Raw genomic sequence first — 26596 nt, 5'->3', positions numbered from 1 at the left:
TCCTCCTCCTTCTTAAGCCTGACACCAGTACTGGGGCGTGAGCCACCAACAGCAGCTCGCCAGAGTCCTGTCTCCTAGGCCAATCTTTCAAGTCCAGTTGTAGCCCATCTATTTATCTTCTAGGCCAAGATCCTTCCTCTCTCAGGGATGAGGTGTTTGGAGCTTCTGTTGGTTTCTGTAGCTCTGTTTTTTTGTAGGATGGGATGCTAGCCCCATTCCCAATCCTCTTCCTTTTGCAGCTAAGCTTGGGACCATCCATGGTGGAGTTCTCAACTCCTCCTGCTCTAGCTCAAATAGAACAATCTTTCAAAAATCCAAATAAACCACAAAATTATTTTATTAGTTATATCTCAAAGCACCTAAATCTCAAAAAATACATGTAAAAAACTTAGAAAATTGAAATATTACACAGTTTATCTCTGTAGTGCTTAGGGCTCTTTTTACAGAGCCAAAAGTTACCTCAGTTTTAACATCTCATCCTAAATCATCTCATCCAACAGAGATTACATGTTTGTCATCTGATATGGAAATCTGAACCAAAGAAGTGAATAATAAGTGACAACTCCCCTTCCCCCTCACACCACTATGAAGTTGAAGAGGGAAGTGTGGTGCCTAAAGCAGGTAATATAGTTTGTGTAAGGATACGACAAAAGAAGAGGACACATCAGATTGAAAGTAGTCTTTCAACTCAAATGCTACAACCGACTAAAACTGGAAAAATAATACTTAAAGTAAAATTTGCTGGTTAGTGAAACATAACAGCTGGGAGTATAGCCTTACCTCCTCTCTAGCAATGATCATTTCGTCTTTCACATCTCCAAACACAGTTGGCTGGATAAAATACCCACGATCTGCTGCCACTCCACCTCCACAAAGTAACTTTGCTCCTCCTTTCTTTCCAGTGGTAATATATCCCAGAACCTTGTTGAATTGTTCTTCGTCCACCTATAACAAACATAATTTGGTGCTAATAGTTGTTTTACTCAGGGGTTCCAGTGACCAACGCGAATGGCCAAAACTAAATGCTTTGTTGCAAGTCATAACACACCAACAGCAAATTCCTAATATACGTAAAGGTTTATGGCAAATAATCTTAATTAAGAATATTGAACTACTTACATTTTAATGTCCAAGTGAAATGAATAAGTTTTTTTTTGTGTGGATACAATGATTATTTTTAATTTAACATCTTCTTTCCCTGTATTTTCTCATCTCATATGTAGACAGAGTTAAATTCCTTTGGCACCAAGTTTGTTTCTAAACAAAGACTTTTAATTTATTTTTAAACTTTTATTTATTGAGATACAGCGCGAAATAGGCCTGCCAGCCTTCTGAGCCACGCCACCCTGCAATCCCCCAATTTAATCCTAATCACAGGACAATTTACAATGACTAATTAACCTGCCAACCAGTACGTCTCTGGGCTGTGGGAGGAAACCACAGCATCCAGAGGAAACTCACGTGGTCACAGGGAGAATGTACAAATTCACTTGCAAATTCAGATGGCAAGAGTTAGCTGGTAATTCCAGCAATAAAGGTATCTCATAATCAGAATGTTTGACATATGTGTGAACTTCGTTATGCTGTGGCAACAGTACAGTGCAAGACTTTAAAAGTTACAAGAAGGAAGTAATGAAGAGGGCTTGTCCTGGTTGATGAGGGTCTTTAATGATGCATCCTTCCTTCCTGAGGCACCAAGCTTTTAAATATCTTTTCTTCCCGATTAAGAATTTTGCCAGTTTGCAAATGGATAACCATCAGTCACATCAAACACAAATTATTCCACTGAATTTCCTCCTCATAAATACATTTCTCTATTATGGCTTCATCGTTAACACACCTAAGGACAATGATTCACACAACAGCATGGCTGAGGTTGGTGTAAACACCTGTGTGAACTAGGTATGCAGGGCAGTGACTGGAGGTGGCCTATACTGAGGTATGAACTTCTTCGAGGTTTCAGAAGGGTTAACATCAGAAAGTTTACTGGTATATGATCTTTTCACAGCATAAAGCATTTTGTGGTTGTATTCATTTTTGATTTGATTTGATTTGACAGCCTCCATCGGTCAGATTTGACCATGAATATTGCATCCCAGCTGTGTAGGTATGCAAGCCCAGGCAGTACCAGTAAGCTGTGGCCCATGTAGCAAGCTGCTCTGCTCCATGTATCTGATGAATCTAAAGGGACCGATGCAGTTTGGTACCAGCAGCATCGCAGGAGTTGCCAGTCAGCATTGAGTTCAATGTAGGACTACCTTAGGGACTCCAGCTCTGGATTTTTCCCTTGGGGTTTACTCCCGAAGCCTTCCCCATGAGTGGGCATAGCTGCAAGGCAGCAGAGGTTTGAGATCAAAGTTTTCCTTCTAGATGAGCTGCCAACCATGACCCGGAATAACTGGTTTTAAGGCTCCAGTAACCTGCCTTTGCCCCTTCTCGTTAGTAGAAATGGTTCCACTGGGCTTAGTAGCTAAGTTACACGTGAAGCACAAGAGCTGGACTTGGTTGTCAGAGGCTATTTGAGTGCATGCCATTGGGAGTATTGAATATAACAACCTTAAGGAACCAATCATTTTATAAAAAAATAAAATAGAGGAAAACATAGCAGATTAATGGAACAAGTTATTGATTTCCTATAAAGAAGAACGGTCTCTGCCCAAAACATCGATGTCTATTCATTTCCATAGACGTTGCCTGACCTGCTGAGTTCCTCCAGCATGTTGTGTGAGTTACTTTGGATTTCCAGCATCTGCAGAATCCCTTGTGTTACCTGTGGTCCTTGCTCATTCCTGGCGTCAAATGGATTTCCCACAGTACGAAGTTTTGCTCTTTCCACACTCTTCTCTACAAATTCATCGTACACAGATTCTTGAACGTAAGTGCGTGATCCAGCACAGCAGCATTGCCCTTGGTTGAAGAACAGAGCTGCATGGGCCTCCTCAACTGCGTAGTTCACTGGAGAATGGAGTAAAATCAGTTTGAATATTTTTAAATAAGCATTTGCTAGGAGGGAAGAAAACTGAAAACAATTGTCATTTTCCACTGAAAGAACGAAACACAGAACAAGTAAGATATTAGTTCTCAGAATCTAGCAAGACCTTTTCCAAGATCAATTACCTTCTAATTTTCCTTCACAATGCTAACACCTTACAAAAGTGGGGAATAAATACCGCTTTTCATAATGGATCTTTACTTAGGACCAGTTTGAATTAATAGCATTAGAAGCTCAGAAATTTTTAGAAGAGAAAGCAAAGAGAAATTTTCATCTTTATTTTTCATTTGAAAAATACAACATTAAATATTTTAAAATGTATTTGCACACAAAGTTTTGTTAACATGTCAGATTGATCACTTTTTATTTCAAAGACCACGAAACACTGTTTCTGCCTTCACAGAAGCTGCTGGCCAGCTAAATATTGAGCATTTTTCCCTATATAACAGACTTACTGTTACAGCTTTTACCCTGACAAAGTTTATTGTAAACTTGCTTGGCTTTAACACTAAAAAAAAAGCAGAATGAGACTGAACGTGGATTTTTCTCCCTCCTTCCTACACACTGATCCAATGTAATCACTAATGTGAAATTGTTCAATTTGCAAGTTAAGTAGCAATTCTTACCATCAGCATCAGAAAATATAATGTTAGGACTTTTCCCTCCCAGCTCTAATGTCACCTTTTTCAAATTACTTTTTCCTGCAGCCTGTTGGATCAGATGGCCAACCTACAAGAGATCACAAAAAAAGATTTAAACTTCTGCCTAAAGGAGATTTAAAAAAAAAGTATAATAATTGTTCAAGAAACAATATATTACATATTGAGCAATACAATATGTACTGTATTACATACATAATACATTAAGGCATTACCTGCCTTTTACAAAGCCATGCTGAAAATTCCTCATCATATTATGCCTCCCCAAATGTTCACAAATCCTGCCTCTCAGAACCTCTCCCATCCCCATTGATGATGCAAAGATCATCATCAGATGCTCAGAAATCTCCTCCTTCACCTCCCACAATAGCCTGGGATACATCTCATCCGGTCCCGGCGACTTATCCAACTTGATGCTTTCCAAAAGCTCCAGCACATCCTTTCTTAATATCTACATGCTCAAGCTTTTCAGTCCACTGTAAGTCATCCCTACAATTGCCAAGATCCGTTTCCGTGATGAATACTGAAGTATTCATTAAATACCTTTGTTATCTTCACCAGTTCCATGTACATTTTTCCAATATCACACTTGATTGGTCCTACTCTCTCATGTCTTATCCTCTTGCTCTTCACATACTTGTAGAATGCCTTGGGGATTTCCTTAATCCTGTCTGCCAAGGCCTTCTCATGGCCCCTTCTGGCTCTCCTTATTTCTTTCTTAAGCTCCTTCCTGCTAGCCTTATAATCTTCTATATCTCTATCATTACCTAGTTTTCTGAACCTTTCATAAGCTCTTCTTTTCTTCTTGACTGGATTTACAACAGCCTTTGTACACTATGGTTCCTGTACCCCACCATCCTTTCCCTGTCTCATTGGAATGTACCTATGCAGAACTCCATGAAAATATCCTCTGAACATTTGCCAGATTTTTTATAATCTTCTAGATCCCTATCATTACCTAGTTTTTTGCATCTTCCGTAAGCTCTTCTTTTCTTGACTAGATTTCCAACAGCATTTGTACACCATGGTTCCCATACCTTACCATCCTTTCCTTGTCTCATTGGAATATAACTCTGCAATACTCCACACAAATATCCCCTGAACATTTGCCACATTTCTTCCATATACTTTCCTGAGAACATCTGTTCCCAATTTATGCTTCAAAGTTCCTGCCTGATAGCCTCATATTTCCCCTTACTCCAATTAAATGCTTTCCTAACTTGTCTGTTCCTATCTCTCTCCAATGCTATGCTAAAGGAGACTGAATTGTGATCACTATCTCCAAAATGCTCACCTACTGAGAGATCTGACACCTGACCAGGTTCATTTCCCAATACCAGATCAAGTACAGCCTCTCCTCTTGTAGGCTTATCTATGTATTGTGTCAAGAAACCTTCTTGAACACACCTAACTCCACCCCACCTAAACCCCTCACTCTAGGGAGATATTTGGGAATCAATATTTGGGAAATTAAAATCTCCCACCACAACACCTTTCCAGAATCTGTCTCCCTATCTGCTCCTTGATGTCCCTGTTACTATTGTGTGGCTTATAAAAAGTACCCAGTAGTGTTATTGACCCCTTCCTGTTCCTAACTTCTACCCACACTCAGTAGACAATCCCTCCATGTCTTCCCCCTTTTCTGCAGCCGTGACACTACCTCTGCTCAGCAGTGCCACACCTCCACTTTTTATGGCTCCCTCCCTGTCCTTTCTGAAACATCTAAAGCCTGGCACTTGAAGTAATCATTCCAGCCCCTGAGCCATCCAAGTCTCTGTAATGGCCACAACTCATAGCTCCAAGTGCTGATCCACACTCTAAGCTCATCTGCTTTGTTCACAACACTCCTTGCATTAAAATATACACATTTCACACTATCGGTCTGAGTGCATCCTTCTCTATCACCTGCCTATCCTCCCTCTCATACTGTCTCTAAGCTTTCTCTATTTGTGAGCCAATCACCTCTTCCTCCATCTCTTCAGTTTGGTTCCCACCCCTCAGCAATCCTAGTTTAAACTCTCCCCAGTAGCCTTAAAAAACCTGCCTGCCAGGGTATTAGTTCCTCTGGGATTCAAGTGCAACTCATCCTTTTTGTACAGGTCACTCCTGCCCCAAAAGAGGTCCCAATGATCCAGACATTTTAATCCCTACCCCCTGCTCCAATCCCTCAGCTACGCATTTATCCTCCACCTCACTCTATTCCTATATTCACTGTCATGTGGCACAGGCAGTAATCCTGAGATTACTACCTTTGTGGTCCTGTTTCTCAACTTCTTTCCTAACTCTCTGTAGTCTGATTTCAGGACGTCCTCCCTTTTCCTGCCTATGATCAAACCGCTGAAGAAATAACCATCTCCCTTTAAACTCTTCTCGCTGTTCTCACTGGCTGATGTCCACGTGCTTGCATAGTTGTGCCCCAATCAAACCGCTGAAGAAATAATCATCTCCTTTTAAACTCTTCTCACTGGCTGATGTCCACGTGCTTGCACAGTCGTGCCCCGATCAAACCGCTGAAGAAGTAACCATCTCCCTTTAAACTCTTCTCACTGTTCTCACTGGCTGACGTCCACGTGCTTGCACAGTCGTACCCCGATCAAACCGCTGAAGAAATAACCATCTCCCTTTAAACTCTTCTCACTGGCTGACGTCCACGTGCTTGCACAGTCGTGCCCTGATCAAACCGCTGAAGAAATAACCATCTCCCTTTAAACTCTTCTCACTGGCTGATGTCCACGTGCTTGCACAGTCGTACCCCGATCAAACCGCTGAAGAAATAACCATCTCCCTTTAAACTCTTCTCACTGGCTGACGTCCACGTGCTTGCACAGTCGTGCCCTGGTCAAACCGCTGAAGAAATAACCATCTCCCTTTAAACTCTTCTCACTGGCTGACGTCCATGTGCTTGCACAGTCGTACCCCGATCAAACCGCTGAAGAAATAACCATCTCCCTTTAAACTCTTCTCACTGGCTGACGTCCACGTGCTTGCACAGTCGTGCCCCGATCAAACCGCTGAAGAAGTAACCATCTACCTTTAAACTCTTCTCACTGGCTGACGTCCACGTGCTTGCGTAGTTGTGCCCCGATCAAACCGCTGAAGAAATAATCATCTCCTTTTAAACTCTTCTCACTGGCTGACGTCCACGTGCTTGCACAGTCGTGCCCTGATCAAACCGCTGAAGAAATAACCATCTCCCTTTAAACTCTTCTCACTGGCTGACGTCCACGTGCTTGCACAGTCGTGCCCTGATCAAACCGCTGAAGAAATAACCATCTCCCTTTAAACTCTTCTCACTGGCTGACGTCCACGTGCTTGTGCAGTTGTGCCCTGATCAAACCGCTGAAGAAATAATCATCTCCTTTTAAACTCTTCTCACTGGCTGACGTCCACGTGCTTGCAGTCGTGCCCTGATCAAACCGCTGAAGAAATAACCATCTCCCTTTAAACTCTTCTCACTGGCTGACGTCCACCTGCTTGTGCAGTTGTGCCCTGATCAAACCGCTGAAGAATTGTTCTTGGCAAATTTTTCCTACAGTAGTTACTTGCCATTGCCTTTTTCTGGACAGTGCCTTTACAAGACGGGTGACCTCAATTATTATCAATACTCTTCAGAGATTGTCTGCTTGGTGTCAGTGGTCGCATAACTAGGTCTTATGATATGCACCAGCTTCTCATACAGCCATCCACTACCTGCTCCTAATCCTGATTAGGGTTTCAGCAGCTGCTACACCTTGCCCAAGGTAGTGGAGGGAAGGAGTGTCTTATACCTCCATTGATAGACTTGTATCTCAACCCACCTTCCAACACTGCAATACATAATAATAAAAACTGTAAATTAAAATGTTTGTATACACATGTTAAATTAAATAAGTGGTGCAAAAAGAGAGGAAAAAATGTAGTGAGATAGTGTTCATGGGTTCAGAATTCAGATGGCGGTGGGGAAGAAGCTGTTCCTGAATCACTGAGTGTGTGCCTTCAGGCTCCTGTACCTCCTCCCTGATGGAAGCAATGAGAAGAAGGCATGTCCTGGGTAATGGGGGTCCTTAATAATGGATGCTATCTTTTGTGGCATTGCTCTTTGAAGATGTCCTGGATACTGGGGAGGCTTGTGCCCATGATGGAGCTGTCTTTCACAACTTTGTGTGGCTTATTTCAATCCTGCGCAATAGCCCCCCTCCCAACCCAGATGGTGATGCAGCCAGTTAGAATGCTGTCCTTGGAACATCTGCAGAGAATTGCAAGTGTCCTTGGTGACATACCAAATCTCTTTAAACGCCTAATAAAACATAGCTGCTGTTGTGTCATTTTTGTAACTGCACAGATACGTTGGGCCCAGGATAGATCTTCAGAGATGTTGACACCTAGGAACTTGAAATTGCTCCCCCTTTTCACTTCTGATTCATCAATGAGGATTGTTTAAGCATTTAGTTACAATCTATAAGTATTTATTGCAGAACACGTGTTTCTAAAATATGGATTTCTAAATGTAGTGGCAACTATTTTACTGAATTATTCATTATGACTATTTATTTAAGAGTCTTACAATCATCATTATGCACGGTGTTATATGATGTAGTGGTTCCTAAGGTTGTCATAGTAGGGGGTGGTAATGAGGGATAAGTTCCCACTACTTATAAACTACTCTAAATGGCATGTGACTCTAATAGCCTCTGACAACCAAGTCTAACTCTTGGCCTTCACGTGTGGCTTAGCTACTAAGCCCAGCGGAACTGTTTCTATCAACAAGCAAAGGGGCAAAGGCAGACCACTAGCACTTCAAAGCTAGTTGCTTTGAGCCATGGGAAAGGCTTTGGGATTAAACCCAGAGGAAGAAATCCAGAGCTGGGGTTCCTAAGGCAGTTTGATGTTGTTTACAACTTCACTCTGGCAACCTCTGCAATAACATTGGTGCCAAGCTGTATTGGCGCTTGCCCTTCCCTTGGATTACATTAGTGACATGGAGGGGGGAGGGAACCTGCTGCATGGGCTGGTTCTTCAAATCTTCCCACCCAGGGTTGTGCCCTGGAAAGGAGACAGCCCACCAGAGGCACAAGCCCATGATCCCCTGGGATCGACAGCTGCCTACCATATGATGTAGGCAATCCTGGGCTCATGACCATGATTGTTCTTGGCAAAGATGATGTGAATAAGAACTGAATTTTAAAAAGATAAGTTTTGAGAGAAAATGTAATGAGAATTTGAAAGAAATTTATGAAAAACTAAATTTTCATGGGTAAGTCAAAAAATGAAGTGGGTAAAAGTGTACCTTAAGAGCAAAGATAAGAGACATTACAGAGAAATAAGGAAGTGGTGAATATATTAAAAATATTCTGTCGGGATCTTAAAATGATGAAGGTTCAAGCAACATATCTAATTCTGTTTTGATATTTATTGCTTGCTTATTTATTAATGTTTCTTCTTTTTTCATTTGCATAGTTTATTGTCTTTTGTACTCTAGTTGAATGCCCCAGGTTGGGTGGTCTTTCACTGATTCTGTTATGGCTATTGTTCTATAGATTTGCTGAGTATGCCCACAAGCAAATTAATTTCAGGGTTGAATATGTATGTACTTTGATAATAAAATTTACTTTAAACTTTTACTTTTACTTTAAAGTCTGAAGATGCTGCAAAGCCAAAGCAACACACTCAAAATGCTGGGGGATCTCAGCAAGTCAGGGAGCATCTATGGAAATTAATAAATAGTTGATGTTTTGGGCTGAGAGCCTTCTTCAGGACTGAGAAAGAAGGGGGAAGATACCAGAATAAAAAGGTTGGGGTGGTGGGTAAGAGGCTAGCTGAAAGGTGATAAGTGAAGCCAGGTGGGTGGAAAAGAAGGAATCTGATAGGAGAAGAGAGTGGAGCATTGAAGAAAGGGAAGGAAGAGGAACCCAGGGGGAAGTAATAGGCAAGTGAGAAGAGGTAAAAGGTCAGAATGGAGAATAGAGGAAGGATAGGGCGGAAATTGGTTTACCAGGAGAAACTGATACTCATGCCATCAAGTTGGAGGCTACCTAAACAAGATGTTGCTCCTCTACCCTGAGGGTTGTCTCAGCTTGGCACAAGAGGAGACCATGGACCAATATCAGAATGGAAATCGTAATTACTTTGAACTTTGGTTCATTTCTAAACTTCTATATTAATTTGAAAGTGTTTTCAAACTGACCTCCGTGGATCCAGTAAAAACAATTTTATCTACATCCATATGGGAGGCAATAGCTGTTCCTGCAGTTGGTCCAAAACCAGGAATGATATTGACTACTCCTGGTGGAAATCCAGCCTGTATTGAAGGGAAAAGGTGACACAGACATTAAGACAAAACAACTACCATTTTATTAATGGTCCAACCATACATAACAGCAAATACTGTTATCCATTACTATGTGTTGTATTTGCTTCATTAAAATTCAGGAAATTCTGTGTCTATGGATTCACTTTTAGTGGTTATGATCAATACTCAACAAGCCTCTGATGACCTTCTTGAATATTTCAAGGCAAGAGGGAAGACTCCTCATTAGCATTAAAACAGAAAGAAATTCAACTTTAACCAATTAATTTAGGGATGGAGCCTTCTCGCATCACTAATGTCAGTTTGGGGAAATACACTAGGACAAGTGAATACACAATAATTGACAGTGTGGTGTCAATATACAAAGGGATCTTGGACTATGCATCTATGGATCCTTAAATGTGTTAAGAGGTCAATGAAAGTTCTCTCAAAAGAGCTGTTGATAGTTTAGGGTTTGGATTCTGCACAAAAAAATGGAATGATGTTGTACTTTTGTATTAGAATAATGTGCAACTTCTTACAATCTTATGTTCTGAGACAGGAGCTGCCTTCATCTGCCTGCTGGTATAGATGATATGCACTGGAGTTAAGGTATGCTATTGAGAAGCATAAATGTTCAAGAACAGAAAATGCTGGAACCACTCAACAGATCTGACAGCATCTGCAGGAAGACGAACAGTTAACATTACAGGTTGAAGATCCTTCTTCAGAATTGCATAAAAGAGAAAACAAGTTAGTTTGATGTGGCAGAGAGGGCGGGAGTGAGAGAAATGGATAGAATGAAGGAGATATCTGAAAGGGCAGTACCATGGTTGCCATCTTCAATCTGAAACATTAACTCTTTCTGAAGATACTGTCCGACTTGTAGAGTGTTTTGTTTCTAGCATTTGCTGTTTTGCTTTAAGCTTACCAATGATAATGCTTTTGAAAGTCAAGAATAGATAGTCAAGAGATTGTTGGGGATTCTCTTTGCCCAGTATTTGTGGAGTAAAGATGCTACTTTCAGCCATATTTCAAAAATTGCCTTGAATATAGTGCACTTTATTTATTGCTTGTTTTTGTTTATTTGTTGAGATACAGCATGGAATAAGCCCTTTGAGTCACGTTCCCCAGCAATCACCCGATTTAATCCTAGCCTAATCACAGGACAATTTATAATGACCAATTAACCTACCAACTTCTACGTCTTTGAACTGTGGGAGGAAACCAGAGCACCTGGAGGAAATCCACAAGGTAATTGGGGTTCCCTTACAGACAGTGGTAGGAATTGAACCTGGGTCACCAGCACTGTAAAGCATTGTGCTAACCACTACACTACCATGCTGCCCCATGAGTTACTTCATTTGCAAATGGAGTTCATCAATCACTCCCACATCTACCCTTAAGATGGAAGGAAATTTATTAATGAAGCAGTAGAATATGGCTGGGCTGGGGGCAGGACCCTGAGGAACACCTTTACTAAAGTTTATTGATTTGTCCCATTCTGAAAATATCTTATTGCCTACCACCCAAGATGCAAGGATGCTTCGATCTACCATAAACACCATCCTTTTAATTCATAATGGAGCATTTTGGGAAAAACTGCTCGTATTGGGTTTCTAGACATGGATCTCTCTTCCAATTCTTTACAATATCATTGCCCTATCATCTTTAGTAGCTTCACCAATGTTTTTCCTCGACAGGGGTGGATATGGAAGAATGGAATTCAATTTGCTGTTTCTGAGATAATGAAAGAACAAACATCTGCAATCATCAAGACGTTAAATCAAGGTATGGCAAGTAAATGCCAAGAGGTTTTCTGGGAAATCCAAAGTATTAAATTATAAGGATAATTATCCCTCAGGCTTAGATGATTAAACCTTAGAAAGCAGAAGTATTGAAAATGAGAAAAGCAGTGTACATTACAGAGAAGTGGTTTTCCTAATGAGAAAATATAGAAAATGGGCGAGTCTTCTAAAAATAATGTAAGTTAGCTGTCATAAATGAAGTTTATGAAACACTTTCTTAACCCAGAATAGAGTAGAAATGTACACTTCACTTCCCTGGGTCACCTTAATGTTAAGGCTGAGATTGTTTAAATCAGGCAGAGTATTAAGATGAGCGGATTGGTGGAGTGGAGGATACATTAGCTGAATGGCAAAAAAGTTTCAATGCACTGAAAGGCCTACTCTGAAGATCAGGGTTGTATATGGTGGCATGAATGTACTTTGGTTTTAAAAAAATCTTACTTTGAACTTGAACTGAGGTAGAAATAAAAGTAACAAGAAATGATTCCAAACAAAGCAGAATCTACCTTCTTGGCAAACTACATCTTGTTTCTTCAGAGAGTTGAAATGAACTGGAAATTGGTGCAGTTCATGTATTCTACACAATGGTTCACATGACTCCCAAAGACTGCTCATTACCTGAAAGCCTCAGGAATGACTGAATAGGCTCCATTTTTCTGAATGGGGAGCAGAAGGAGGAAATAGATTCAAAGATTCAAAAATATTTCAATCCTTCTTAATTATTGCATTAAATATGTGAACCAGAGTAAAAACAGATGGGAGAAATATTAATCAAGGGTCTGAGAATAAAAATGTAAAATGTAATGTACACCCTTGAAGAGCAATGAAATAAAAGAACAATATTTAAAAATGCGGTTGGAATGCCAGAATAACAAATTGTACTTCTTCAGAAAACTTGAACAAATTAGTGAGTCTCGTGAGATGTAAAAACATTGAAGGTATGGAGTTGCATAGAACAAGGGATGTCATGAGGAAATAAGGAAAGAGGATTTAGTACATTAAATTAATTTAAGGGAAGACAAGGTAAGCAATATGGAAAAGGGAGAAAGGTTTTATGAGAGGATTCCACAAATACAAACATGGTGCTGAGATACATTCTGAGATGCACTGAGACACATCATTGATGTCACCTGGGGTCATTGGGTGTTTTGGTCTTTCAACATCAGCCACCCTTGCTAGGGTTGATCAGACCCTGACTTGCATCCCAGCAGCACTGGTCCATGGCTCACACCTCTTGATTCATTGTCATCTGAGGCTCTGTGATTGTCCTGGTGGCTCTTCTCTTTGCAGCCCCCACCCCATAATGCAATGTGCAAAGCTGAAATGAATTCTTTGCCAGCAAAGTACATGAGCTCCACAAAGGGAAGCAGAAGACAGAAACAGCACCATCAACACAGAATTTTGGAGCCTGCTAAGCTAGGGCATTTTGGGGCCATTTTCACCACACTCATTTTCAATAGTTGAAGATGGCAGTATGTCACCAACTTCAAGGTCAACTAACAAATACTTGATCAGCAACGGGATCTTCCAAAAAATATTTTTTTAAAAATCACACACAGCCATGCCTCACTTGATACAGCTGGCTCACCTCTCATCCTTTCAAGAATTCTTAAAAAGTAACTGATGCAGAAACACTCAGTACACCCAGTATTAGTGGTCTGTCAAATCCTCTCGTCTTTAACTCTTATCAGTTTAGCTTCCTTCTCCAGCTTGCAAAGGGCCAACACTCTGGATGCCCTTCACAAAGCATAGCAGGAAATCCCAAGTGACTGAGTCTTGGCCTTTTTTCCCCATAAAAACTGTTCCACCTGACTCCCATAGAATTTACTGCAAACCAAACAAATTTGACTGAAAAATCCATCTTTGTGCATCCAACATTAGGTAGTTCTGCAGTAGGTTGTCCCAGTAGCATAATCACACTTCTCAACAATGTAATGTGTTGGAGTCTTGTTAAACAACATTCAAAGAAAAGGCCGTTTCAGATAGTTTTATATACAACCAACTGATGATTGACTAACCCAGTATTTGGTGTCCTTCTTCATTCCTTCTTCCAGTCCAAAATAATCCCGCAAACTTCACAGAGAGTACCATATTATGGTATTCATTCATTTAGCCTGGTTATTTTTGAGCTAGCATTAGTTGTAATTATATATCAGTGCTCTTTTCCAATAATGTACCAAAGTCAAGGTGCAAGGTCAATCAGAAAACTAAAGATACAAACACAATTTGTAATATGTCACATGCAGATGTGATTCTTAGAACTTATGGTCATATTGCCACATTGGTTAACTAGCATCATTGACATAAAAATGTGACTTAACCTCTTTAATCAAATTTGCTACGTAGAGTGCTGTTAGTGGTGTCTGCTCGGCCACCTTCATCACAACTACATTTCCAGTTGCTAATGCTGGTGCAAGTTTCCAGGCCTGCATTGTCAATGGAAAATTCCACTGAAAGAAAAATAAAATTGAAAATGAGTCTTCAGGAGATAAAATAAATCACGACTGTCAATAATTGTTAAATGTCCAAATCTATGTTGAGGAAAAGCAGGTCAATTCTACTACTTTGATGGCTATTAAGTGTGTAATTAATGCTTTAATTAACAGAAACTAGAAATCATGTGTGACTTCAGCCATTCAGACTACTACATTAGCCAACATGGTTTTCAATTTTTAAACAGTGATTACACTCTTTGGTAACAATACGAGTGTACTTAAAATAGTTTTTTTCAAATATTGGAGCATATGGGGTGTCCAGGGAAGGGTAGCACTTCCAGTGAAGGGGCTTGTCATGTCCATTCTGGGGCAGCTCACTCATCTTTGGTCCCCATCAAACACTTAGCTCTTGCCTGTGGTTTCAAGTAGTTGTTTGCATGTGGCAGCAGCCACACTGCTTTGACAGGTTGGCTAAACCTGTTAAGGGTATTAGGTAGGCTCATACCCCCGAGAATTAGGGACATACATGTCCTAGCATGTTAAGTCAGCTCTGAGAGACTAGGTGGATGAGATCTAACAGCCAGGAAAGCGGTACTGGAATGCTCCATGGAGAGTGAAAGGCATGACAAGGTTCAGAAAACATCATGGTCATCCACTGCAACCAAGGAAGACCCCAGTTTGTGACGCATATTTATACCACTAGACACAGACTTCTGAGACTGAAAGATTAGAACTGCCCCAGTACAATAGCTTTTCCACTTTAAAAGCTCTCCTGCACAGGTTTCCTGTCATCTTCCGACCTGATGGACAACCACCATTTAAATATTAAAGATGCATATGAACCAATTTAGAAACAGTTTATTCAATGTATGAAAAACAAAGGTGTACCTATAAAAATACTGGGGATACAGCATGCATCATAAATGTAATTATTGCCAATTCTGAGGGAGATATAGCAGGTTGAGTAGCAATTGTGGGGTGGGAGGGGAGGGGAGAGGAAATGTCAACATTGAGCCTTTTGAGGATCTCAACTTGATAATGTTTAAAGTTCCTTTGACCTACAGAGTTCCTCCAGCAAATTGTTTGTTGCTCCAGATTCCAGCAACTTCAGTCTTCTTTATTACTTTAGAGTCATAGAAAAGTACAAAATGAAGCCCTTCGGCCCATCCAGTCTGTGCTGAACCATTTAATCTGCTTACTCCCATCGACCAGCACCAAGACCATAGCCCTCTATACCCCTGCTATCCATGTACCTATCCAAGCTCCTCTTAAACATTGAAATCGAGTTTGCATGCACCACTCGTGCTGGCAGCTTACTGCACACTCTCACTACTCTGAGTGAAGAAGTTTCTCCTCAGGTTCCCCTTAAACTTTTCACCTTTCACCCTTAACCCATGACCTCTGGTCGTAGTCCCAACCAACCTCAGTGGAAAATGCATTTAACCTATCTATGTCCCTCATAATTTTGTATACCTTTATTAAATCTCCTCTCAATCTTCTACATTCCTAGAAATAAAGTCCTAACTTATTCAATCTTTCCTCAGGTCCTCCACACCCAGCAGAATCTTAGTAAATTTTCTCTGTACTCTTTCAACCTTACTTACATCTTTCCTGTAGATAAGTGACCAAAACTGAACACAATACTCCAAATGAGGCCTCACCAATGTTTTAAACAACTTCAACATAATATCCCAACTCCTACAACTCAATACTTTGATTCACAAAGGCCAAAGTGCCAAAAGCTTTCTTAATGGCCCTATTGACTGTGATGCTACTTTCAATGAATTAAGGACCTGTATTCTCAGATCCCTTTGTTCCACCACAATACGCACTTTTTATCCTACCAAAGTGCAACACCTTACACTTGTCTGCATTAAATTCCACCTGCCATTTTTCAGCTGGTCCAGATCCCACGGCAGGTCATGATAGCCATTCTCCCTGTGCACGCACATCCCCAATCTTATGCCATCCGCAAATTTAACCACATTTTCATCCAGACTGTTGATATAGATGGCAAACAACAATGGATCCAGCACCCATCCCTGCAGCACACCACATGTAACAGGCCTCCAGTTAGAGAGGCACACCTCTACTACCACCCTCTGCCTTCTATCACAAAGTCAATGTTTTATCCAATTTACTAACTCATCTTGAATGCTGAGTGACTGAACCTTCTTGACCAACCTTGTCAAATGTAGACAACACCCACTGTCTTGCCTTCATCAACTTTCCTGGAACTTCCTTGAAAGACTCTAAAGATTGGTTAGACATGTCCTACCATGCTGACTACCCTTAATCAGTCCATGTCTATTCAAATCCTACTGATGTCAGGCTCACAAGTTGATAATTTCCTGGTAATAATTTCTTTCTTGCAAATTTATTTTCCAGCTGCTCACTCACCGGGATGATTTGCCCACACACACCAACTGGTTCATGACGAGTATAGCAGAAATAGTTTCCTTCGAGGGGAATGGTCTTACCATGGTATTTATCAGTCCAGCCTGCATAGTATCTGTGAAGAATTCAGCAAGGTAAAAAATGTCTTTATTATTTTGCCTTTTACACTTTGATAAAGTTGTGTAATGTGCATTTATGAAGCTTTATAATAAAGAAAAACTTCCACCAAAAAGCAACTGCTCTGGAATTGGAATTACAATATAGAAATAATGATGACCATCTGTGTGAATGTTCTTTCACTAGAATCCAAGCAAAAGAGAATACTTTTTAAGCCAGGAGGAAGATGGGTACAGGGAAGTGACAAAAGGGATAAAATTCAAGACAAGTAGTTAGTAAAACTATAACACATAGGAACAGAATCAGGTTCCTCAGCCCATCCAGCGTGCTCTGCCATGACTGATTCATTTTCCCTCTCAATACCATTCTCCTTCCTTCTCCCAGTAACCCTTGACACTCACACTAAGCAACAACCTATCAACTTGTTTTAAATAAACACAATGCCTTAGCCTCCACGGCCATTTGTGGCAATGAATTCCATAGATTCACCACCCTCTGACTGAAGAAATTACTCCTCATCCCTATTCTAAAGGGACATCCTTCTACTCTGAGGTTGTGCCCTCTGGTCCTAGACTCTCCCACTATACAAAACATCCTCTCCACATTTTTTATCTAGGCCTTTCAATATTTGCGAGGTTTCAATGAGATCCCCTTCTAAATTCCAGTGAGTACAGGCCCAGAGCCATCAAATGCTTCTCAAACATTAACCTTTCATTTCTGGGATCATTCTTGTAAACCCGGATGAAACAAGAGAGAAATACATTGCCCAGTCAAACAGCATTTCTCAAGCTTATCTTTGAGCTATACTAGAACAGTTCAAAGATAAGCAGGATGGAGATATGTCTCTACCAAAGGAGGTGTCAGTGATCCTTCCCTCCGCTGACTTGCAGGTCACCCTTGGGCAAAGTGTAGCACCTGCTTAGTCCCTTCCCTCCTGCCAATTTGCCGCTCTTACCCTCCACTGACCTGCAGGAGTTCACCCTTGGGCAAAGTGTAGCACCTGCTTAGCATTCCCCCCCCCCCCCATTAAAAGGCACGAGAAGCCATGGGAGCATGTGGTGAATGGTCATATGGACAGGTGGTGCTGATCACAAATCCTGGTTATGCAAACACTGATGCCAGGCAGACAATCTCTGAAAGTATTGATGATGGTTGGATCACCCATCTTGTAAAGACACTGCCCTGAAGAAGGCACTTCTCTAGAAAACTTTGCCAAGAACAATCATGGTCAACAGACTATGACTGTCCATGTCATATGACATGGCACATAATGATGATGGTGGTATTCAATCCCCAAGTCTTGCATCATGGATAGTCCATTACTTCTGCATAGCCAGTTCAATTGCATTTTATCTGTAACTAGGAAGGAAGCTAGTTCCCTTACTGAGTATGTGGATTGTCATCCTCATAATGCAAGTCTGCTCTAAACTGCAATGGTGAAGTTTTCCAGAGTACAGCAACCACTTATAAGCTTTCTCTCACAAGTGGTGACAATTGGGCATGGGAGCCATTTATTTATCTTTCCTGCTACTCTCTACTGACCTAGCAGGGGCCTTTGCTGTGACATCAATCTGTCCATATAGTTTTTGTATCACTAATAACCTTCACCACCACTGATCTCAGCAGCAGTGACCCGAGTTAGCACACCTAGATTATTGATAGGCATGTTATGGCCATCACATTAAGTTCTCATGCTCAGTTTACAGCTGATGAAAAGTTAAACTTTCCTCTCTACCAACCCCCCCCCCCCCACATATGCTGCCTGACTTACTGATTATTACCAGCATTTGTAATTCTTCCTTTTGCATTATGTATTAGGAATATTAATCTTTTTATACGGGCAAACTTTTCTAGCAAGAGAAACAAAGTAGAATAGAAACATAATGCTCATACCTGAAACATTTAACAACCAAATCTAAGTCTGTCATGTAGGCTATGTGGTATGGCTTCCCATTATCCAATGTCTCCAATGACTGAAAAATATAAATGAGAAAGGAAATAATATAATCAATATAGACGTTCAATAAAAATACCAAGCACCATAAAAACAATAAAATGCTCCTCAATGGTATGAATCAAAAATTAGGGGAGCATACACATGTCAAAGGCATCTCAGCAAGTTCAACTTCTGTGTTTCTCCTCACTCTTTCACACCTTTATTTTGGAGACCATGCTTTCTCCCACGAGCTGCTCCTTGCCGACATCGACAGAAAACTACACCAGGTTCCAGATGTGTGTTAACAGCAACCAGCTCTCTTGTATCTCTATCACCTTCTCTGGTTTAATTTGTTACTGCTCACATATCCACCCCAGGAAGAACAGTCATTGTCTTCAGTGCTCGCTATCCTAACTCACATGAAGTGTGATTCCACTATCACATTTGTTATTACTCGTATGCCCTAACAACATCTCAACTTCTAATTTCCAAAAAACCTTCAGGCCTCCAGCAAAGCTGCCATCATTGCAATCACTTCCATCTCTACATGCTTCTTAAATCACTACACCACCATTTGTCTAGCTCAGGGGTCAGCAACCTTTACCACTGAAAGAGCCACTTGGACCCGTTTCCCACAGAAAAGAAAACACTGGGAGCCGCAAAACCCGTTTGACATTTAAACTGAAATAACACTGCATACAACGTTTTGTTTTGCCTTTATGCTATGTATAAACAAACTATAATGTGTTGCATTTATGAAATTGATGAACTCCTGCAGAGAAAACGAAATTACATTTCTGCATGCAACAAAAACATTTTGAACTCCGAAAAAAAGACATTGGGTTGAAGGTTACTTTTAAGTAAAATACTCAACGTCTATTTGAGTCCCCTTGTATTTATGAAAAACGCCAAACTTAAATTTGCCGCCAGCAGCAAACCAAAAATAATGTCAGCCAGCTGTCAACCTGAAAAATAAAAGGACTATTTCACTGAACAATGAAAACATATGAATATACATAAAATAATAGGCAATTAAAATATTTATCATACTTGTTCAGGTTGACTCACACCTGACAATGCAGTCGTATTCAGTAGGGATGGATCGATGCTTAGGGGAGTGACCGGGAAGGATAATGTGTTTTTTTCCTCTCTGAACTCACAGAAGCGTTTCCTAAACGATGTTTGCATTGCGATGATTGCAGAATGTAAATACTCCGAATTTATCATGTCGTGACCTTGTTTGAACTCTCTCAAATTGGGGAAGTGAGACAATGTGCCTTTCTGTAAATCTCTGGCAAGCAACGTCAACTTGTGCTCGAATGCCAAAACATCCTCCAACATGTGCAGGGCTGTACGTCCTTACCCCGTTGAAGAGCTGTGTTCAGCGTGTTCAGGTGCGCTGTCATGTCTACCATGAAGTGTAGCTTTTCCAGCCACTCTGGCTGTTCCAGCTCAGGAAAGTTGAGCCCTTTGCTGCCCAGGAAAGTTTTCACTTCTTCCAGACACGCGACAAAGCGTTTCAGCACCTCCCCTCTGGACAGCCAGTGATAAAAACACGTTGTAGCGGTGTGCTACACGCAGTCAGTAAACTGCAGTCAAAGATAGCTTTATTCGAACTAAACAGCCTTGCTTTTAAGCCTCCCTCAACCCGCCCCCCATGGGCGCGGATGCTGCAAAAGACACGTACTCACAAACCCCCATAGGCTATCTCCCTTAGCCTGAACGCTGGCTAATTGTGAGCCGGTTTGGATGTGCCAGGAAATGGGTCACCACAATGTCTTATTTAGATTGTACAAGATCACCATAATCTTCAAATTTAGATTTACATTTCAAAAACTAACAAACTAACATAAAATACATTTTAATACTGACCATGTAGCGGTGTGCTACACGCAGCGCTAAAATTACGACACGGAGTCGGTAACTGCAGTCGAAGGAAAAAACTTTATTCGAAATCTTCAGCCTCACTTTTAAGCCTCCCTCAACCTGCCCCCCATGGCGCAGAGGCTCCAAAGCTCTGTGCTCGCAAACCCCCGTAGGCTATCTAATTGTGAGTCGGTTCGGATGTGCCAGGAAAAGGGTCGCCACAACCAATTATTTCCCAAAGCAACAGGGAGCCGCAGCACAGACGTAAAAGAGCCACATGTGGCTCCGGAGCCGCGGGTTGCCGACCCCCGGTCTAGCTAATGGTTCATTGTTTTTTAATATCACCACAGTTTGTTTATCCACATTAACAAGACAGTGCCATGGTAACATAGTGGTACTATTCCAGATCTGGGCGTTCCGGAGTTTGGAGTTCAATTCTGGTGGTGCTCTGTAAGGAGTCTCTGTATGTCCACCCTGTGGAATGAGTGGGTTTTCTCTAGGTTCTCTCATCTCTTCCCAAGATGACTGTGCAGGCATCGATAACTTTGGCCCTTTTAGTTACTTCCTTTATTTTCATTAAACCCCTCCCCCATTGCTTCAATACACTTTTTCCAGTTCTCATGAAGTGGATTTGGTGTGAAATGTTGACTTTGGACAGGTTTGGCTTACTTTGCCGGCAGCCTCCAATATTCTTTCTTTGTTTTGCAATATTTGTACACTCAGGCTACATCCACAGAGCCCATGAATTTTGAAAATGCCAGTGTCGCGAAAAAAAGATAGGTATCCACACCAGGCGTTTCTGAAAATACCTTTGTCCACATTAAAATGGGTACTTGGGCAAATCTCCTCCTACTGGGCACGCACGCAGGACACAACTACAGAAAACAGCGAAGAAGAAACGGCATACTATTTCCGTTTCCTCCCCTTAGTTCAAGAAAACAACGAAATGCTGTGCTGCCGCCACCATCTGTTCTGGCACGTCATCTCAGCTTTTTTAAAAAGCTCCGGTTATCCCATACACACACCGCCCAGCTAGTGATTTTTCAGATCTACATACTCTGGAGAGCATTTTAGAAAAGCTCCATTTTCGGGGGAGGGAAACGCTGTTTCAGTGTGGACGAGACCTCAGACTCCACTTAATGCGGAGGATGCATTCCTTGGAGGTGGAGCGCTATGTGGGCCATAATAATATTATTTAAATAGACATGTGTGACTGATTACAAAAATCAAACCGGAGATACATTTTATGAATGCACAGTAATTCGTGGAGTAACAAACAGGCAAATAGGCCTAACCTGTACAGCAACGACACATCGCAGCAGCTGCAGAGGGAAGTGGGCGGTGGTTGCATCTTACAGGAGCGACCAGGCTGTAGGTCCTCCTCCAATTTTGGCTTCTTCTTCAAGTAGGTGTCAAGATTTACCTGCCTTTTCTTAAGTTTTTCATTTGTAAGGCCAGTGATATTGTTGGAGTGGAATTGGACTCTCCGACGGTGGTGTCTGAAAAGAGGATGCTGTCCAAGTTGCATGCCATCTTGGACGATGTCTCCCATCCACTCCATAATGTAATGGTTAGGCACAGGAGTACGTTCAGCCAGAGACTCAATCCACCGAGATGCAACACTGAGCGTCATAGGAAGTCATTCCTGCCTGTGGCCATCAAACTTTACAACTCCTCCCTCGGAGTGTCAGACACTCTGAGCCAATAGGCTGGTCCTGGATTTGGCATAATTTACTTATTATTACTTAATTATTTATGGTTTTATATTGCTATATTTCTACACTATCCTTGGTTGGTGTGACTGTAAGGAAACCCAATTTCCCCTTGGGATCAATAAAGTATGTCTGTCTGTTTCCTCTCGTGAAGCAGTTCTCAACAGCAGGAAATCATATCAAGAACATCTCTGCCTTATTGCTTTGCTCCCAGTCAGGGTCATTATTGATGAACTGGTGAATGATTTGTGTGATCGTAGTGATGCTAGTGCTAAGGAATTCTGTGGTGAGGTTTCTTGCTGGAATTTCCTCCTCTCCATCTGCATCCTCAAAATTCAGTGAGGATGGATTGCTCTGCCAATTCTCGAAGCTCTTCGTTATTAAGGGTCTCATCATGAGAATGCAAGAACTCTTCAACATCCCCATCATTAACATCCTCTAATCCTGCTTCACTAGCCAGTTCAATTAAGTTTTGGATGACTGGTTCCATGAATTCCTAGGAATTCCACATCTCATACTAATGCTTTTCCTTGACAGTTTAGATGTACTACCCTCATTGGAAGTTGCAAGTGGTGGACTGCAGCCAGTGACCTTTTCTGCTGACCTGACGGTTCACCGTAGTTTTCATTCATTGTGAGAGGATGCTGCTCCAAACTAGACAGTAATGGTTGATTGGGCGGAGTTTCAAGATGGCGACATAGACATTTGCCTTTTAGGCGCTCTTCATTTTTTAAACTATAATCACCCTTTAATCAAATCTTTTCGTACTTAATTACATGGGTTGATATTTACGATTTACTTCTTTTCTAAAATAATACTTGATTTAATCTTTTCAAACTTAAAATGTCTGTATCTAAGAAATCGTCTAAAGACCCTCCATCTCTTGAGGCAATTTCCAGTCTTCTGGATACTAAACTCCCAAGTCTGGAGAATAAGCTTACTGCGAAAATGTCTGAGCTTGAAGAAGTTGTTAGATTGTTTGATACCAAGTTTCAATCGCAGGCAGCAGATATTGAACGGCATGAAAAAAAGTTTGCGGCTCTTGACAAGTTAATTTGTGAAAAAATATGTACTATTGAAACTTTGGAGAAGGTACGGTTGACCGCTAAAATAGTGGAGCAGAATAAGTTTAAAATCACCGATCTTGAAAACCGATCTCGCAGACAAAACTTGCGAATTATCGGATTTCCCGAAAATGTTGAGTCTGGTGACTTAACTGAATATTTCTCTAACTTATTGTGGGAAATTTTTGGCGAGGACACTTTGCAGGCTAAACCTACTATTGATCGTGCCCACAGAGTTTCGAGATTTTCGATCTCGAGAGACAAGCCACGAGCTGTGATTGTTCGCCTCCATTATCCTCGGGAGAAAGAGCTTTTAATCCGATTAGCTCGTCAGAAAGGTATGATTTCTCACAGAAACAAGTTTCGTATTGTTGAAGATTATTCATTTGATGTGATGAAGGCGAGAATCGCTTTTAAACCAGTGATGGCAGAGATTCATTCGATTGGACTTAAACAAGCTTTAAGATACCCAGCGAATCTCAGAATTACGTTGAGAGACAACAGTCAGCGCTTCTTTAATACTCCGGAAGAAGCGAAGAAATTTGTCGAAGAATATCGGTCTTCTAGTACAAGTTGAACTATGTGTTATGTTGAAGAAATTTTGGAGAGAAGATGCCATTTCGTTTTGGGCTTTAACTTATGAAGCTGCGGTATAGCTTTTTACTGTGGTCTGTAGACCTGGTTTTTTTTTATTATCATGGTTATTAGATGCTTTTCTAATTTTACTATAATGTCTTTTTTCTTAATTTTTTTTCCCTCTGAATTGGATATACACGTTAATACTTTGTAAAAATGATTTATTTTTTAAGATGTCGTTTCTTCTTCCCATAAAACTTTGCTTTCCGTAAGCATTTATTTGCTTGTACTTGAAAATGGGACGAATGTTTTGGATTTTTCGACCTTTTTTTTTTACATAGTGTAGTGATTATTGAATCCTTTTTTAATCCTATTTTGATGACCTTTTTTAATAGATTGGTGAATTTACATTTATATTCTGTAATATGGCTTTTTCAAAATGTCGTTTCTTCTTCCCATAAGTCTTTGTTTTTGAAACGTCATTTTCTTGTATTTGAATATGGAATCTTTTTTTTAAAAGGCATATTACACTATTTTAAACTTTAATGTTTATCCTTTTTTATTAATGATCTTTTGCTTTATTATATTATTTTTTCATTTTGATTGATATATATTCTTTCTTTTTACAACCCTGTATTTATATCTGGGTGTTATATAGTCTTTGTTTCTTTTCATGGAGTTGCCATCTTGAAATGGGGGTAATATTAGTATTAGTTTGTGTGCCTGCCGCTTGGCTTTTTTTCGTGGGGTTGGGGGAGGGGGCAGGGATCTTTTTTCACGCTTTTGCTTTTTATTTTTTTGCTTTCAGTTTATGGGCCGACTTTAGATTATTAATATTGTTGAAGTGTCATGTTCTCCAGTTGCTCCTGAATCATTTTTCCTTCTTCCTGAATTATGGGTTATGTGTCTTTTTAACCTTTTATGATATATACAATTAGTATTGGCATGATGGATAAGTCTATTAATTTTATTTCTTGGAATACTAATGGTTTAAATCATCCGATTAAACGTAAAAAAATATTTAAAGTATTCCATAGACTAAATGCTAATATTATTTTTGCACAGGAGACCCATATTAGGAGGGAGGATAATCAATGCTTTTTTAGGTTCTGGAAGGGTCAACAATTTCACTCGAATTGTACCGCCAAAATTAGGGGTGTGTCTATTTTTATAGACCCCTCAATTTCGTTTACACATCATGAAATTATTTCTGACCCACAGGGCAGTTTTTTGTTGATAACTGGTTCACTTTTTAATCGAAAAGTGGTTCTTGTTAATATTTATGCTCCAAACTTTGACTGCCCTGAATTTTTTAAACATTTATTTACTTCCCTCCCTAATCTAAATGAATATATGTTGATAATGGGTGGAGATTTTAACTGTTGTCTGAATCCTTTGATGGATAGATCTAAACCTATACGAATTCTTCCGAATAGATCAGCCTTACTTATTAATTCCTTTATGGTTGATTCGGGAATTACTGAAATATGGCGGTTTTTGAACCCTAAAGATAAAGAATTTTCGTTCTTTTCACATGTATATCACAGTTATTCTAGAATTGATTATTTCCTTATTGATCATCGTTTATTAACAGATGTTACTGATTGTAAATATGACTCTTTTGCCATTTCGGATCATGCACCTTTGAAGTTAACTATCAATATTTCGGACTCTTCCAATAATACTAGATCTTGGAGACTTAACGCTACTTTGCTTCAAGATCCAGAATTTATCACCTTCATAAAACAGCAAATTGACTCGTTTTCTTCAACTATACTGAAGAGATTGACAGAGGAATACTTTGGGACTCTTTTAAGGCTTTTATCCGTGGACAAATTATCTCATATTCCATCGGTAAAAGAAAACAAAGATATTTAGATATTGCTTTATTAGTGGATAAAATTAAAGAAATTGCTAAGATTTATTCTGTGACTCCTACCAAAGAACTCTATAAGAAGAGAGTTGAGCTTCAAATGGAACATAGCTTATTATTATCTTCTTCAATTGAGAATCAATTAATTAAGACCAGGGCTCAATTTTATATTCATAGTGATCGAACTGGTAAATTGTTAGCTAACCAATTAAAAGCTATTTCGACTAAGCGACAAATTATTAAAATTCGTAAACAAGACGATAATCTGACTACTGATCATAAAGAAATTAATAATACTTTCCAAGATTTTTATAAATCTTTATATCAATCAGAATTTGATGGCGATCTATCCATGATGGATAATTTTTTTAACAATTTGAATATTCCTAAACTGACAGATGAAGATCGGAGCTTGTTCGATGCTCCTATTTCTATGGCTGAAGTAGGAGAACTCAGGGAAAGCTCCTGGTCCTGATGGTTATATTATAGAATTTTTAAAAACTTTTTCTTCTTTGCTTTCCCCTAGGTTATGTGAAATCTTTAATGATGCATTTACTAAGAAGAGACTACCCCAGTCTTTTTATGAAGCTACTAACTCTCTAATTCTTAAAAAAGATAAGGATCCTACTCTATGTGCATCTTATCGCCCTATATCGCTATTAAATGTAGACTCTAAGATTCTTACAAAAATTTTAGCTATTAGATTAGAAAAGTTACTATCACAAATTATTTCAGACCAAACTGGTTTTATCAGGAACCAGTATTCCTTTTTTAATGTTAGAAAATTGATTAATATAATTTATACTTCTTCACCTACAACCTCAGAATGTGTTATTTCATTAGATGCTGAAAAAGCTTTTGATAGAGTTGAATGGACATACTTATTTAATGCCTTG

General features: G+C 40.1%; 1 protein-coding gene across 2 annotated transcripts in view; it reads right to left on the bottom strand.

Annotated features, from left to right (window-relative positions):
- LOC132404018 (aldehyde dehydrogenase, mitochondrial-like) overlaps positions 1 to 26596 on the bottom strand; it is a 55932-nt gene that overhangs the window by 11114 nt on the left and 18222 nt on the right. The window contains exons 4-10 of one of the 2 annotated variants that reach the window (XM_059987968.1): positions 18567 to 18646; positions 16560 to 16671; positions 14046 to 14174; positions 9815 to 9928; positions 3619 to 3721; positions 2771 to 2955; positions 781 to 945 (exon numbers count right to left, since the gene is read on the bottom strand). In XM_059987968.1, the coding sequence (XP_059843951.1) occupies positions 781 to 945; positions 2771 to 2955; positions 3619 to 3721; positions 9815 to 9928; positions 14046 to 14174; positions 16560 to 16671; positions 18567 to 18646 (888 nt within the window). The remainder of the gene's footprint in view (positions 1 to 780; positions 946 to 2770; positions 2956 to 3618; positions 3722 to 9814; positions 9929 to 14045; positions 14175 to 16559; positions 16672 to 18566; positions 18647 to 26596) is intronic. The other variant, XM_059987970.1, reaches the window with a different exon arrangement.

Source organism: Hypanus sabinus, chromosome 13 (genome assembly GCF_030144855.1).
Source record: "Hypanus sabinus isolate sHypSab1 chromosome 13, sHypSab1.hap1, whole genome shotgun sequence".
NCBI lineage: Eukaryota > Metazoa > Chordata > Chondrichthyes > Myliobatiformes > Dasyatidae > Hypanus > Hypanus sabinus.
Note: the sequence above shows the minus strand (reverse complement) of the source record. Positions and strands in the feature narration are given on the sequence as shown.